At 32.0% G+C, this 15276-nt stretch overlaps 1 protein-coding gene and 1 long non-coding RNA gene across 2 annotated transcripts; one reads left to right on the top strand and one right to left on the bottom strand.

Moving 5' to 3' along the window:
• Positions 1-673: 673 nt before the first annotated feature.
• LOC148191196 (uncharacterized) lies at positions 674-958 on the bottom strand. Its single transcript, XR_015783005.1, has 2 exons — positions 829-958; positions 674-711 (listed from the first exon to the last, which is right to left on the bottom strand). It is a non-coding gene; the product is annotated as an uncharacterized LOC148191196 (long non-coding RNA).
• LOC124837992 (putative receptor protein kinase ZmPK1) lies at positions 710-3692 on the top strand. The gene is made up of 2 exons (XM_047313490.2): positions 710-1444; positions 1584-3692. The coding sequence occupies exons 1-2, from the start codon at positions 963-965 to the stop codon at positions 3514-3516; spliced, it is 2415 nt and encodes an 804-aa protein (XP_047169446.1). The 5' UTR covers positions 710-962; the 3' UTR covers positions 3517-3692.
• Positions 3693-15276: the final 11584 nt, after the last annotated feature.

Below are 15276 nucleotides of genomic sequence, written 5' to 3' on the forward strand. Positions count from 1 at the left end.
GACCAAACAAGTGGATAGCCTAGGAAGGAACCTAGACAACTTGCATAGCTTGGATGAGCATGTAGAGAGCTTAGTAAAGAGTTCGACGCAGAGCTTGATGAGAGCTCAATGGAGAACTCTTCGAGTTCAACAATAAAAAAAACTTGATATATTCAGTTTTACAATAAAAATCGTAATGAGTTAGGACAACTTTGATTTGATTTGATTTGATTTAATTTTTCACTGTTACTAACAATTTTTGTTGATGTTTAAAAGTAAATCATATAAGTCATAAAGACCTCAACTTTTTCAAATTTTGTAAAGAAATTATTTTCACATGACTTCAATTTAAAGGTGGTCAAGATTTCATAAGATTTATTCTTAGAAATTTTAAGTCAATTATCCCATATGATTTTACGGGTCACAAGGGTATGTTTAAACAAAGACTTCCTTGGTTGTCTTTATTTATCTTTTTGAAATTGAAGCATGAAAGAGTGAGTTGATCCATGAGGTGCATTTCCAGATGCAAAAGAGTACGTAACGTTTGACTTCGTGATTATACAAACTTTCTTATTTCAAATGGCGTGGTGGATCGAATAAAATACTACAGTCTATGCAGTACTGCTTTACTTTACATTCTTTATCTTTTCCTATAATCGGAAAGTCTGCATTCTTCAAATCTCACACGCTGTCGTACACGGCATCCATTTCCTTTTTTCATTCCAAAGTTATCTGTTTTACCGATCAAACAATAAAATATCATTTTTTTAGATTTGTGTAAACAAGAAATATGAATGTAAGCGAGAAAAAAGAAGAACGAAAGAACCAACGAAGGTCGTAATCACCCACATGTGTCTTGTCTACATGCAAGGTACGAACTTTCTTTTTCTTTTCCCACACCCAGTTGCTATTTTCACTGTATAATATAACATGGCTACTACAAATTCATCGACTCACTTTCCAAAATCTTCAACAACGTTTTCATGGCTTCTTCTTCATCTTCTTCTTCTTCACTAATCTTCATGTCCATCCTCCTCCTCCTCTTGTACCTCCACTCTTCGGCGGCGCTCCCCCTCTCCGTGGAGAGACCCGACGAAGACGTGATAGTTTCGTCGCCGAAGGGGACGTTCACGGCGGGGTTCAGGAACGTGGGGGAGAACGCGTACTGCTTCGGCGTGTGGTTCTCGCAGGCGGAGAAGCACGTGGTTTGGATGGCCAACCGCGACGTTCCGGTGAACGGGAAACGCTCCTCGCTCTCCCTGCTCAAGAACGGCAACCTCGTGTTGTCTGACGCCGGACAGTTCGACGTTTGGGACACCAAGACTCTGTCGGAGCAGCCGTTGGAGTTGCATTTGCACGACACCGGGAACCTCGTGCTCCGGGAACAGACCAATAGAAGCTCTGTTTTGTGGGAAAGCTTTAATTTTCCGACTGATACACTCCTCCCTGGCCAGCTTCTCACCAGGTATATATCACCAATTTTTTTCACACTTTCTCTTTCATTTTACTGAAATTACACGTTGAACTTTTGGATTACACGCTAAAATGCTTTTATGTAATTCAAAATCGATTTGATTCACACTGATGATATAACTTGATGGCAGGTTCACGAAGCTAGTCTCTGCGAGAAGTGAGGGCAACTATTCCTCTGGGTTTTACAAGCTCTTCTTCGACAACGACAACGTTTTCCGTCTTTTGTACGAGGGTCGTCAAGTTTCAAGCGTTTATTGGCCGGATCCTTGGCTGGTTAGCAACAACGTTGGGTTTGGTAACGGAAGAACCTCGTACAATAGTAGCAGAGTTGCAGTTCTAGATGATTTGGGTCTATTCAGTGTTTCTGATAAATATAGTTTAACGACAATTGATTATGGGTTACTCCTTCAACGAAGGTTGACCCTTGACTATGATGGCAATGTTCGTATCTATAGCAGAGAAAACGGTCAAGAAGATTGGTCAATAGCAGGGCAATTTAAATCACAACCTTGTTTCATTCATGGGATCTGTGGACCTAACAGTATATGCAGTCATGATAAAGCAATTGGTAGAAAGTGTGAGTGTCTTGAAGGATATAGCTGGGTTGATAGCCAAGATTGGTCTTTGGGTTGCACACCAAAATTCAAAACTACCTGTGATAACAAGACAGAATATCGCGTAGTGCCTCTCTATGAAGTGGACTTTTATGGATATGACTATGGAACTTCCTTTCAAAATTACACATATAAACAATGTGAGAAACTGTGCTTGGAGGTGTGCGAGTGCTTGGGCTTTCAGTACAGCTTTGCTGTAGAGAATGGGAACTTTTGGTGTTACCCAAAGACGCAGTTGCTAAATGGACACCATTCACCCGGTTTCCCAGGGCAATTTTTCGTGCGTCTGCCAAAAGAAAGTGCTCAAGAGAACCACCTGCAAAACAATGATGGCTTGGTTTGTCCGAGAAATGCAGAAATGCTACTAGAAAGACCATATGTGAAAGGCAAGGAAAATGGGTCTGTGAAGTTCATGCTTTGGTTTGCAGTTGGCTTAGGAGGGTTTGAGGCGGTGTGCATCTTTATGGTGTGGTGTTTCTTGTTTAGGAGTAGCGACCATTTGGTCAGGGCAGACCAACAAGGGTATGTTCTTGCTGCAGCTACAGGGTTCAGAAGGTACACATACTCTGAACTGAAACAAGCCACAAAGGGTTTCAGTGAAGAGATCGGAAGGGGTGCAGGAGGGACAGTGTACAAGGCTGTGTTATCGGATAACCGAGTTGCAGCAATAAAAAAGCTGCACGAATTTGCGGACCAAGGAGAGAGTGAGTTCCTCACTGAAATGAGCATCATTGGAAGGCTCAATCACATGAACTTGATCGGCATGTGGGGTTATTGTGTGGAAGGAAAACACAGGATCCTGGTTTATGAGTACATGGAAAACGGCTCTTTGGCTAATAATCTTCCATCAAATTCACTTGATTGGAGGAAGAGGTACAACATTGCAATGGGAATGGCAAAGGGTTTGGCCTATTTACATGAAGAGTGCTTGGAGTGGATCTTGCACTGTGATATCAAGCCTCAAAACATACTTCTTGACTCTGATTACCAACCCAAGGTGGCTGATTTTGGCTTGTCCAAGCCATTGAATAGAAACAACCTCAACAACTCAAGCTTCTCTAGAATAAGAGGCACAAGGGGTTACATGGCACCAGAATGGGTTTTCAACTTGCAAATCACTTCCAAGGTTGATGTTTATAGCTATGGAATTGTTGTGTTGGAGATGATAACTGGGAGGAGTCCAATGATTGGAGTCCAAGTGACAGAACCAGGGCAAGAGTCGCATAATGAGAGGTTGGCAACATGGGTGAGGGAGAAAAGAAGGAAAACACCAGAAGGAACATCTTGGGTGGAACAAATTGTTGACCCCACTTTAGGATCAGATTACAACATGAAGCAGTTAGAGATTTTGGCAACGGTGGCTTTGGAATGTGTAGAGGAAGAGAAAGATGTGAGACCTAGCATGAGTCAAGTCGTTGAAAGACTCCAAAATCATGAACACGGTTCTTGATTAATCTCGATTAATCTCTTCTTGCACATGTCATTTTCCTAGTTGTTATTTGTCTATTCCTAGCCTCTTGATATTTTCTCCAGTTTAGAGAAAGAGTGTTTATTTCTCTGGTTGAATACTGTAGTTTGATTATTAAGTGTTTATAAATCCATCTTGATCTGAAGTTACACTATGATTTGAATATAATACCAATAAATAAGTGAATAAGAATAAAGTAAAAATAAATAAAAAATTGCAAGGAGTTGTAAATTCTGATATGTGTCTGCCATAATTGTTGACACAGACGTATCAGCCACCATAATTGAATCGTCTTGAAAGCATACTGATGTAAAAGGTGGTGGAGCCTTTCACACTCTAAACTAAGCCATGCAAAGTTTACTGCTTTGAACAAGTCTCATCGAAATAATTATTTTATAAGAATGACAAAAAGTAAGATGTATTTTTTCTAAAGAACAAATAGAGGTTGATGACTGTAAAAAAATGATATTCAATTTGTAAAAAAAAAATGTTAATTTTCCACATGAAAAAAAAATATCGATTTAAACTCCACTTGATAAAAGTAATATGGGAACTTAACAATTGTTCTAATTTCACAAAAAGAGAAATAAAAAATTAAATTTATTATTTTTTCTTTCTTGGAGTTTAATTCAACCCAACAACTTAGTTTTAGAAGTGAAGATTATCTTCATTTATATTTTTAAAGCCAAATTTTAGTTTGAATTACAGATATAGTTTATAATAGAATAGCATGTTTGGTGGAACAAATGGTTAGTTATGATAACAATGGGAAACCTTAATTAGCTCTAAAATGTGCAAAGGAATAGTTAAAAAACAAAAGACCTAGCAAAAGTCAAGCTGTCGAGAGGCTCCAAACTCCAAATTCTTAGAATCAACATCTCTGCCAAATGAATTGTTTGTATATAAAATCTTAAAATTTAATCTACGTGTGAATTGTTTTTCTTATATACCACTTTTTTTTTTCTTTTGATTCAGTGTAAAATTTTCAATTCGAATTTATGATAATACTTTGGACATTGCTTAGTTTTCCCTTGAAAAAAAAAATTAGTATCTTTTTCGGTAAATCCAATAAAAATATTTAATATATAATAATTTTAAATGAGGTGACATAGTTGACAACTAACCATATTTATCACCACTTTAGGCAACACTTTCATCCACTGTTGCCACTATCTCCTCCGTCAGTATCAATGACTTCTTATCCATCACTACTCTACCATGAACATCAATTCAAATTAACCGCCGTCCCAACGCCTGTCATTAACACCTAGCATCTGGAGACACTCGAGCTCGTCACAAATTTTCGGCATCAGAAACCCACAATAGGGAATAAAAGTGACGAGATATTCATTATCTCTGATCTAAGTTTGGTTAGACTTGGTTAATGTGTGTTGTGGGTTAAGATGTAGTTCAATCAACTTTACCAAAAATAAAAATAAAAATTAGAAGTGTTCCCTTCAGATGTGATTTCACAATCAACTAAAGTAGTTACAAATGATATATTTTCATTGGATGCATGTGGAAAGACACACAAAATTCTTATAGTTAAAGGTACATCAACACAACGAAAATATTTTCATAAGAATTTTAGTATTTGAATGATAGAAAAGAACTTCACTATTTGAATTATTGAAAAGTGGATTTAAATCAACAAGTTAATCTGTTTAATCACAAATTAGTTTTAAATTTGAGCCTACGGGTTGATGTTTCTTTGTATGTATTTTTTATGTTAGTAAATATATGTTATATTAAAAGATATTTAGAGGTTGGAGAAAAACATAATAATATTTTTAAGTTTATGATTAAATTTTTAATAAAATTAATGTGAAAAATTATTCATAAGTATATATATATATATATATATATATATATATATATATATATAGAGAGAGAGAGAGAGAGAGAGAGAGAGAGAGAGAGAGAGAGAGAGAGAGAGAGAGAGAGAGAGAGAGAGAGAGAGAGAGAGAGAGAGAGAGAGAGAGAGAGAGAGAGAGAGAGAGAGAGAGAGAGAGAGAGAGAGAGAGAGAGAGAGAGAGAGAGAGAGAGAGAGAGAGAGAGAGAGAGAGAGAGAGAGAGAGAGAGAGAGAGAGAGAGAGAGAGAGAGAGAGAGAGAGAAGAGAGAGAGAGAGAGATGAGAGGAGAGAGAGGAGAGAGAGAGGAGAGAGAGATAGAGAGAGAGAGAGAGAGAGAGAGAGAGAGAGAGAGAGAGAGAGAGTAAATTTTGTAAAAATACAAAGTATATAACATGTGAAAAAATATAGAGTAAACTCTCTAAAAACATAAAAAATAGACTATACAAAAATATGTTGAGTATATTTGTTACATAAATCAATGTGTGAACATGGTATAATGTGTATTGCTAAACTCATATAATCAGTGCATCGATAGATTTGTCTAATATCTAATGTTAGATTTTTCTAATCAGTATATGGACACATTCATCTAATGTGTATGAACAAACTATTCTAATGTGTATTGCAAGACACATCTAATAAGAGAATGTGTAAAAAAGTTGTATTTTAACGCACCATATATGCTTCAATTTTATAAAAACCGAAGCATATAAAAACAAGGTGGCATTTATGTAGTAATAGCAAAGTTATATGCCTCGGTTCTTTGGAAATCAAAGTAGAAAGGGTCTATTGCATCGGTTATAAGAGCAACCGAGGCATAATAACATGCAAAATCTGTCAGTCAGATTGTTCATCTGATGCCTTGTTTGGAAGAGACCTAGTACCTCGATTAAGAGGGGACTCGAGGCATAAAAGCCTGTGTAAAAGTTTAATTTCCCCAAGTCTCGTTCAAACAACGTAACCTATCTCCTTCCCCTTCCCCCTTTCTTTGTCTCGTGCGAGATTTTTCACTACTTCAAGCTTCTTTCTTCTTCCTTTCTCACACATAACTTGGGAGGAACGGCGAAAGAACAACGACGACACGTTAGGGTGTGGCGAGGGCGCGACAAGGGTACAACGAGGGCAACGAAAGAACGACGACGACGCAACACAATGAGGGCTGTAGTGGCGCTGCCTCCACAAGGGTTCCATCTCCATTGTCTTTGCAATGCTAAAAGCCATGTTTAATGGAGATTAAGACGGGCTTACATTTGCAGTGTTGTGGTCTCTGTTCTCAGGTGATTTTGCGGCGTGGTGGTCTCTGTTCTCAGGTGGTTTCGTTGCAATAGAGCTCGTGATTGAATGTTTTGATTTGGGGCTTTGCAGGAACTCTTCTTCGTTTCCATAAATTTCCCTTGGTTCCAAAATTAGGGTTTTGCAGATGGGGAAAGGGGAAAAAATTCTGCCTTCTTACTCCTACGCCGCTGTGGAGAGGATGGAGGCGCGCAACTCTCTTCCATGGATAACAACTTAAGGAGTTGATGATTGAAGCTCATGGTTGTGCTTGCGAGGAAGAAAAGAACTCGTCCGTGTTAATGGAGGTAGCGCCATGAAAAGGATTTGCGATTTCTGAGTTTGGTTTTTGCGTTTTCAGGTTCCTGGCGAAGAAGTTGAATGATGGAGCGAACATTGTTTCTGTGATTATGTGTGCAGGTTGGGGTGGAGAAGATTGAATCAAGGAGGCACGATTTGCTTTCTGGTTGCGTCAATTGAGGAGGACGAACTCGCGAAGAAATCGTGAATCGTAGCGGTGTCGTTCTGGGTTCTTTTATGGTGGTCCGGTTGCGGAGCAGAAAGCATCATTGCCATTCAAAAATTGCAACCTTGGGATTGAGTTTTTGAAATTGGGAAATCTTGGGTCTCTATTTTGATCTCAGGTTGGGAAATCTTGCTTCTCTGTTTCTGAAATTGGGAAATCTTGTGATTCAATTTTGTAATTTGGGGTTCGTCTCTTGAATTGAGGGTTCTGGTCTGTATTTGATTCCTTTTTTTTTCTATGGTTGCACGAGTGATGTGATTCCTTTTTTTTGCTATGGTTGCGCGAGTGATGTAAAGGAGGGCGTGGATGGAGGTGGCCATGCGTGTAACGACTGTTGGCATTGGTAGCTCCGACCAACCACGTACCGCTTCGGCTCAGTACGAACCGAGGCCTAAAGTCTAAAAAAAACACGCTATTACCTCGGTTTCCTAGGAACTGAGGCATAATCCTACCCCTTTTTGCCTCTGGTCATAACCAAGGCAAAAGGCCTACCCATTTTTGCCTCGCCTGTATATCCTCGATTGTATAACCGCTGCCTATAAGCAAAATTAACCGTTGTCGTTTCCCCTTACTGCACTAGTGTATATTTGTTACATAAATCAATGTGTGAACATGGTATAATGTGTATTGCTAAACTCATATAATCAGTGCACCGATAGATTTGTCTAATATCTAATGTTAGACTTTTCTAATCAGTATATGGACACATTCATCTAATGTGTATGAACAAACTAGTCTAGTGTGTATTGCAAGACACATCTAACCAGAGAATGAATAGAGTTGTCTAATGTGTATTACTAGACTCGTATAATATGTATATAAACAAACTCGTCTAATGTATATTGCTAGACTCATTTAATCACTGTATGGACAAATATATCTAATATGTGTTACAAGACTCGATTAATCACACGGATAATAGAATGCACATTCTAAGACTCGTGTAATTAATATAGGGAATGACTTGTTTTATGTTTTATGCACAAAATACTTGTCTAATTAGTGCATGGATAAACTCGTCTAATGTGTATTGCTAAATTCTTCTAATTAGTGTTTGAACAAATCTGTCTAATATATATTACAAGATTTATCTAATCAATGAATGAATATACTCGTCTAATGTATATCAATAAACTCGTTTAATATGTGTATTAAAAAGTTTGTCTAATGTGTATTGTTAGACTAGTCTAATCAATATATTAATGACTTGTCTAATGTGTATTGCTAGACTGGTTTGATCAGATAATTCACAACTCGTTTAATCAAATTATTCCTTAACTCATCTAATCAGCACATGGAATGACTCATCTAGTATATTTTTGTTATACTTTTCTAATTAGTATATATACAGTCTCTTCTAATATGTATTGTTAGATTCATGTAATATTTTTTGAAATACTCGTCTAATAAGTGTATGAAAAGACTTGTTTAATGTGTATTTCTAGACTCGTCTAATAAATGAATTGACAAACTCTTCTAATACGTATTGCTAGACTTGTCTCATAAGTATATGGACACACTTGTATAATGTGTACTTCTAGACTTGTCTAACCAGTGTATGTTCAAACTAGTCTAATGTGTATTGCAAGACTTGTTTAATCAGTGAGTGGACAAACTCGTCTAATGTGTATTAATAGACTTGTATAATTTATTTTGTTAAACTTATCTTATCAAAGTATGAACAAACTGGTCTAGTATTTATTGATAGACTCGGTCTAATCAATGTATGGACAAACTTGTCTAACTAGTATTCTTAGACTTATGTAATCAAAATATAGAATGAATCATCTAAGGATTTTTGATAAATCAATTTAATTAGGGTATGAAAAAAAGTTGTATAATGAGTATTTTTTTAGATTTCTCTGAAGTATATTATAAGACTTGTCCAATTAATGAAACTTGTATTGTATTAATAGACTTGTCTAATTTGTGTATAGATAAACTTGCCTAACATATATATATTGATAAGGTCATTTTACTATTGTATATTGTTGGTAGACTCGTCTAATAAATGTTTAGACAAACTCATATAATGAGTTATCCAAGGCTCGTGTAATCAATGTATGAAATGTCTTGTTTAATGTTTTTTGCTATACTTGTCTAGTGATTGTATGGATAAATTGTTCAATGTGTATTATTAGACTTGTTTAATTAGTGCATCGATAAACATGTTCGATATTTTTTGTTATATTTGTTTAATCAATGAATAAAATGACTTATCTAATTTTTTATTGTATTTTGTTTAATTAGTATATGAGTAGCCTTATATAATATATAATTTTATACTTGTGTAATGGTTTTTGTCATATTAATCTAATCAATGTATCGACATTGATCAGATTTGAAGTTGAAAATATTAAAAAATGAATTAAAAATATATACAAAACAGAAATTTTAATATTAAAAAATATGATTTTTTTTATTACAAATATATTTTTTAAACCTTTGAAATAAACTATTATGTAAAACAAAAATCATAAGTAGTGTAACTTTTTTATTAAAAATATATATTTCAAATCTTTGAAATGAATTATTAAATATAAAATTTTAATTTATTTTGTTTTAAATATAATTATTTAAAATCTTATATAGAGTTTTATGTACACATAATTAATGTTAATTTTTATTAGATAAAATTAATTTAATTTTTACACAAAAGAATAAAATTATTCAAATAAGAATATTTATATTATTATTTAATATAAAAATGATAAATATAATCTTTTATTGATAAATTTTTTAAGACAAAATTATTTTTTTATATTTATTATCAATAAATATATATTATTTTTAAATAATATTATTTTAAGAAATAAAAGTAAAATACATTTTCTTAATTTTAGTGATTTATATGACTAAATAATTATTAATCATTAAAATAAAAAATAGTATATAAAAAAATAATACTTTAAATAAAAGTCACTTTTAAAAAAATAAATATATAGAAAATATGTTAGAATTTTTATTTCCAATAATGGTTAATGTGTGTAAGGACAGACATTTAAAGAATTGTTTATTTATTTATTTTAAAAAGCAAGTTACTTTAAAAGTAATTTTTAAGAATGTAATGTGGATTAAAGTTTTTATTTTCCATTTATTATTTAAAAGAAATTAACGTAAAATATTTTATTTTATTTTCTAATGATCAACTATATTGATTGAGAAAATAATTTCAACTTTAAATATCAGTAAGTTGTGCAGGAGATTAGAGTGTCAAATAAAAGAAATATTAATCAAAACAAACAACTAAATAATGATAGTTATACGAGTAATTATTATTCTTGTGTATGAAAATTTGTAATATTAAAAATAATTTTGAATTTTTGTGACTTGGTATATTTAAGTGTTAAATTCAATTGCTCCCTTTGACATATATTTTTAAACATATTTATCATTGTTATTGTTTAAATTAAACTATTATATATAATTGTTGTTTTAGATATTGGTTTGAAAATTTTAAATTTAATAATGACATTAGTAATGAATTAAAAAAATAGAAATAAAATTTATAATATTGTGGAGTTTGTTTTTTTATTTCAAATATATATATATATATATATCATATCTTTTTTTTAAATCTTTGAAATAAACTATTAAATACAATTTTAATACGAAATTCTATATAGATATAATTAGTGCAATTATTTATTTAGGTAATATCGATATAAATCTTACATACTAAAATATGAAGAATATTTAATAATAAAAATAGTTATATTATAACTTAATATAAATGTTTTATTGTTGATAGTTTTTCTTAAAATAAAATTACTATTATTATTTAACAAAATAAAATTGAAATATATTTTTTAAATTTAATTTTATTATGTGACTAAATAATGAGATATCATACTAGAGAAAAAAATAATTAATATCATAAAAATATCAAATAACAAAAAGTTGATTATTAAGAGAATTACAACAGAAAAAACATGAATAAAAAAATTAACTTTCCTATTATATTAGTTTAATTTTTGGATAATAAATAATAAATATTTGATAATTGATTATATATGACAGCAAAATAAATTAAATAAAAGAATAATTTAAAAATAAAATAAATGGATAAAACAGTAAAATAAATTTTATGTATATGTAACAATAAAATAAATATAAAATAACTTAAAAATAAAATAGATAATTTCAAAGTAAAATAATTGAATAAAAATGTAAAATAAATTATGTGTACATGTGATAACAAAATAAATATATAAAATTAAAAAATAAAATAAATTTTATATGTAAAAAGCTAGAAAATAGAGTATTAAAATTGATAGGTGTATTAAAATAATGAGACTGAGTATTTTATTATAAAATAACTTTATAATATAAATAAAATTTTCTAAACTCGTCTCATTACTTTAAGAACACTCTATCTTTTTAAAACATTTTCTCTTCGTTCACTCTCACTTCTCTATAAGATTTCTTGATCTCAAGTCATCTATCTGAGGATCAGGAGGTGCCTAGACGATCACGACGTCAAATTCTACTTATCTATCCGATTGGTTTCTGCAATAGAGCAAGTAAGTTTCAACTCTTTTTTTCTCTTCGCTCTTTAATCGAGTCAATGCACGAAAGTGTCCATTGCAAGTGTGTTTTTGTTGTTCTTTGAGCTTCTTGGTAAATCTAAGGTCCTAAGGACTTTTCCCCTTTCTCAATTTGGTGATTTGTAGGTGTTTCTAGAAATTTCTTGTGCAAGAAGTAATCAGGGTGTTCTTAGAGCTTTGTATCGTCGATGTAAGGTAAGGAAATCTAGATGTTTTATCTTTAACTAAAATTGTTTTTCAAGTTTAGTGGTTTTTTGCTATTAACTTGAGTGAGTATTAATTTGAGTAATTATGTTGTTAGTTAAATTAGATGTGTATTTTATTGTACTTTGTGGTCTATGTTTGATACGATGAAATTAGATGTCTTTGCTGTATTGAATGATGTTGGTTCTGTAATTGGATGATAAAATGTTGCAGTTCTGTTTTGAGTGTTTATCATGAAGTGTAAGGATTAAAGAATTTAAGATAAAGAAGTTTTAATGGTGTTTTGAAGAAAAGAGGTGATATCTTAAATGATGTTATGCTGAAAAAGAATTGGTGAACTTGCTGGTTGCAGTTGGGGTTGGTTATGAACTGTTTCAGGACTTGTTCAACTTTTTAATTGAGAAAGATTTGAGTTAAGAGTGTGGGGTGATGAATGTGTAGAGTTCAACTTGGTTTAGAACTCAATTTTGAGGAAGTGAACTAGTGAAAACTTGAGCTAGAAATGCTATGCTCAATTGGTCAGTTTGTAGAGTCTTGGTAAGTCATATGGGACTTGTTGGAGTCCGTAAGTTGCTTGGAATTGTGCCACAAATGGTAGAATTCAATTTTGGTCCATAAGTTGAGGTTTGGTAGACTTTTAAGTCTAATCTTGGTAGTAAACACTTTAAAAAGAGTTTAAGATAGTCTAGGTACAATTGGTTAAGTATAATTGAGTGCATAACGAAATCTATGAGGGTTAGAAGTTGGGAAAAATGTATCAAATTGGTCAAGAGCAGTCTGGGGTGATAATTCTACAGTTTTCGTGTTGCAGAATTATGCAGACTCATTAAGTGAGTGGTTGAGGGGTCTGTACCATTGTCTTATTTGCATAGCAAGTCGGGTCGCTGAGCGAGAGGTTGTGGTCTGGGAACACTGTCTGTGCTTTCGCACAACGAGCTGGGTCGTTGAGCAAGGAATCTGTGGTCGTCCAACAAACGTGGTCTTTGAGCGACTGGTCCAAGTTTTGTTTTATTCTTTTCATTCTTGTGTCTTTATAACTTTGAGTTATGTTTTGATTCATTGTGGATGAGGTATAAGTATTTATGAGATTATATGATCAGTGATGTTATATATGGGAATTCAATGTGATAATATGCAATGTGGTATGGAAATAAAGTTATGAAGATGATTATGTATGAGATTTGATGATGATGTTCAAATAATGTGTGAGGTGTGGATTTCAAGTATCATGTGGGAAAGGAATTCCAAGGAGGAATATCCTAAGTTGGTTATGTTGTGTTATGTATTGAAGTAGGGGCTCCTGAATTGGGGAATGATCCTGACACTCTCAATAACCCCATTTCACGTATAGATGAGTGATTATGTCGTGGAGAGTAGTAGGAGGTCCTAGTATATAGTCACTGATTAGGGCCATAGATGTTTGACGAATTAACCTTGGTGTATGGTATTATTGGTGGTGGTTGAGGATGTGGTTATTATTATTTTAAAGTTAGGTTGCTCCACTATACATGGGTGCAGGTTCCCCATGAGTCTGACATCAATGCATATATCCGGATAGTAAAAAGGGTTTCAAGTGGAATGGACAAATTGTTGTGTTGTTTGATTTATAACATGCATGTATATTGTCATTGTTTTAAATGGTATGTAAAATCTTTTGATACTCTAGCTTACCTTGTTTTTTTGCAGTCTGTCTTTGTTTGTTGTTTCTCTTTTGTGATTATCACCTTAATAGTGTGAGTTTAGGGATACAATCTTTTCAGTTGGCTCAGCAAGAGTTTGGGAGTGAAGCTTGTAATATAGGTAGTTACTTTTGTTCTTGAAGTGAAGAATTTTATTAATCATAAATTTGTAGTTTTTATTCTATCATTATCCATGTAATGTTCATTTTAGTAGTTTTATACTACTAAATTGGAATGTTACATTATACACGTGGTGGTAGCATAATAAATATAAATAAAAAAATAAAAATAAAAACAACTTTTTTATAGATATGACAATAAAATAAATATAAATAAAATATTTTAAAATATCAAATAATTAAAAAACTAATTTTTAGAAAACCTGTCAACAAAACAAAGTAGATATTAAAATAAATTTCTTAATATTGTCTATTTTTTTATAATATGCCACTATCCTAATGTGAGAGTTCATTTGTAATTAAATTAGAGGAAATGATTTTGATAATTAACATATATTTTTGACTGATCTTAGCAGGCAGAAATATAAATAATTTAAATGTAATTTGAAGTTTTAAATACTTTTTTTTTTCGTTTTTTGCTAAAACGAATATGCAGCATTGTTTCCTTTATACACAAAAATCTGTATTAAATGTGTCGGAATAAAATACCTATGTTTCTTGTAAATTTTGTTATATATGTAAAAGACTCGGTTTACGGGATAACAGAACCTAATGCAGCTAACATTTTAGATATATCTTTGATAAATTCAATAATGAGCAATTATTATCTCAACTTTTATAAAAAATATATAACTTTGATATGTTTAATATTAGGTTCAGTCTGACTTTGAATATAATGATGAAAGTCTGAAGTAAATTGATTAATTAACTGATGTGCGACCTTTTAAGTTCTAAATATGAAAATGTGTTAAACATTTGTAGAAAAATGGACACTTGTAATAATTATTTTTGGTTGAAAGAAATTGTCACATAATAATGATATCTTTATAGAAGATCTGGTTTTTTAAAAACACTATTCATTTTCATTTAGTTATTTATTTTCAAAGATCAAATGATTTTTTTTTTAAAATCTTGTTTGCCAACTTCTTTTCTAGAAAAGGTAATAAACATTAAAAAAAATGTCAACAGGAGGAGAAATTTTAAATGAATATAGTCCTAGTCAAGGTTAAGAGAAATTTACTATTGAATATGAAACTTATAATTTAAATTTTAAAATTTTAAATATATTTAACTTAAAATGTTACACTGTCTCACATAATATTAAATATTAAATTTTTATTTTTAATATCACAATTGTAAAATCTCAGAAAATGGTATTTTAAAAGTGATGGTAGTCTAAAAATAGTAAGATTAAGTTATTTTAATATTAAATGGTTTATTTATAAGTAATTTTGTTATAAACGAGTTTCATTATTTTAAAACGTATTATCCTCTATAAACCACTTTCTAGAGTTCTCTACCTTCTTTCTAAGAGTTTTAACTTCTGAATTATTCGGAGGTACGTAATCAACCACGACAATAAGGTCTACATTTCTACCCGATCAGTTTATTCAATAGAGCAAGTAAATTTCAACTCTTTTTTCTCTTTTCGTCCTTAATTGGGATCATGCTTGATGATCTCTTGTCGCATGTGAGTTGTAA

Source organism: Vigna umbellata, chromosome 11 (genome assembly GCF_029865625.1).
Source record: "Vigna umbellata cultivar VRB3 chromosome 11, Vumbellata_1.0, whole genome shotgun sequence".
NCBI classification, from domain to species: Eukaryota; Viridiplantae; Streptophyta; class Magnoliopsida; order Fabales; family Fabaceae; genus Vigna; species Vigna umbellata.

Coding starts and splice junctions, on each gene's coding strand:
- LOC124837992 (XM_047313490.2), top strand. CDS start 963: ATGGCTTCTTCTTCATCTTCTTCTTCTTCACTAATCTTCATGTCCATC. Junction 1,445..1,583: donor CCTGGCCAGCTTCTCACCAG/GTATATATCACC, acceptor ACTTGATGGCAG/GTTCACGAAGCTAGTCTCTG.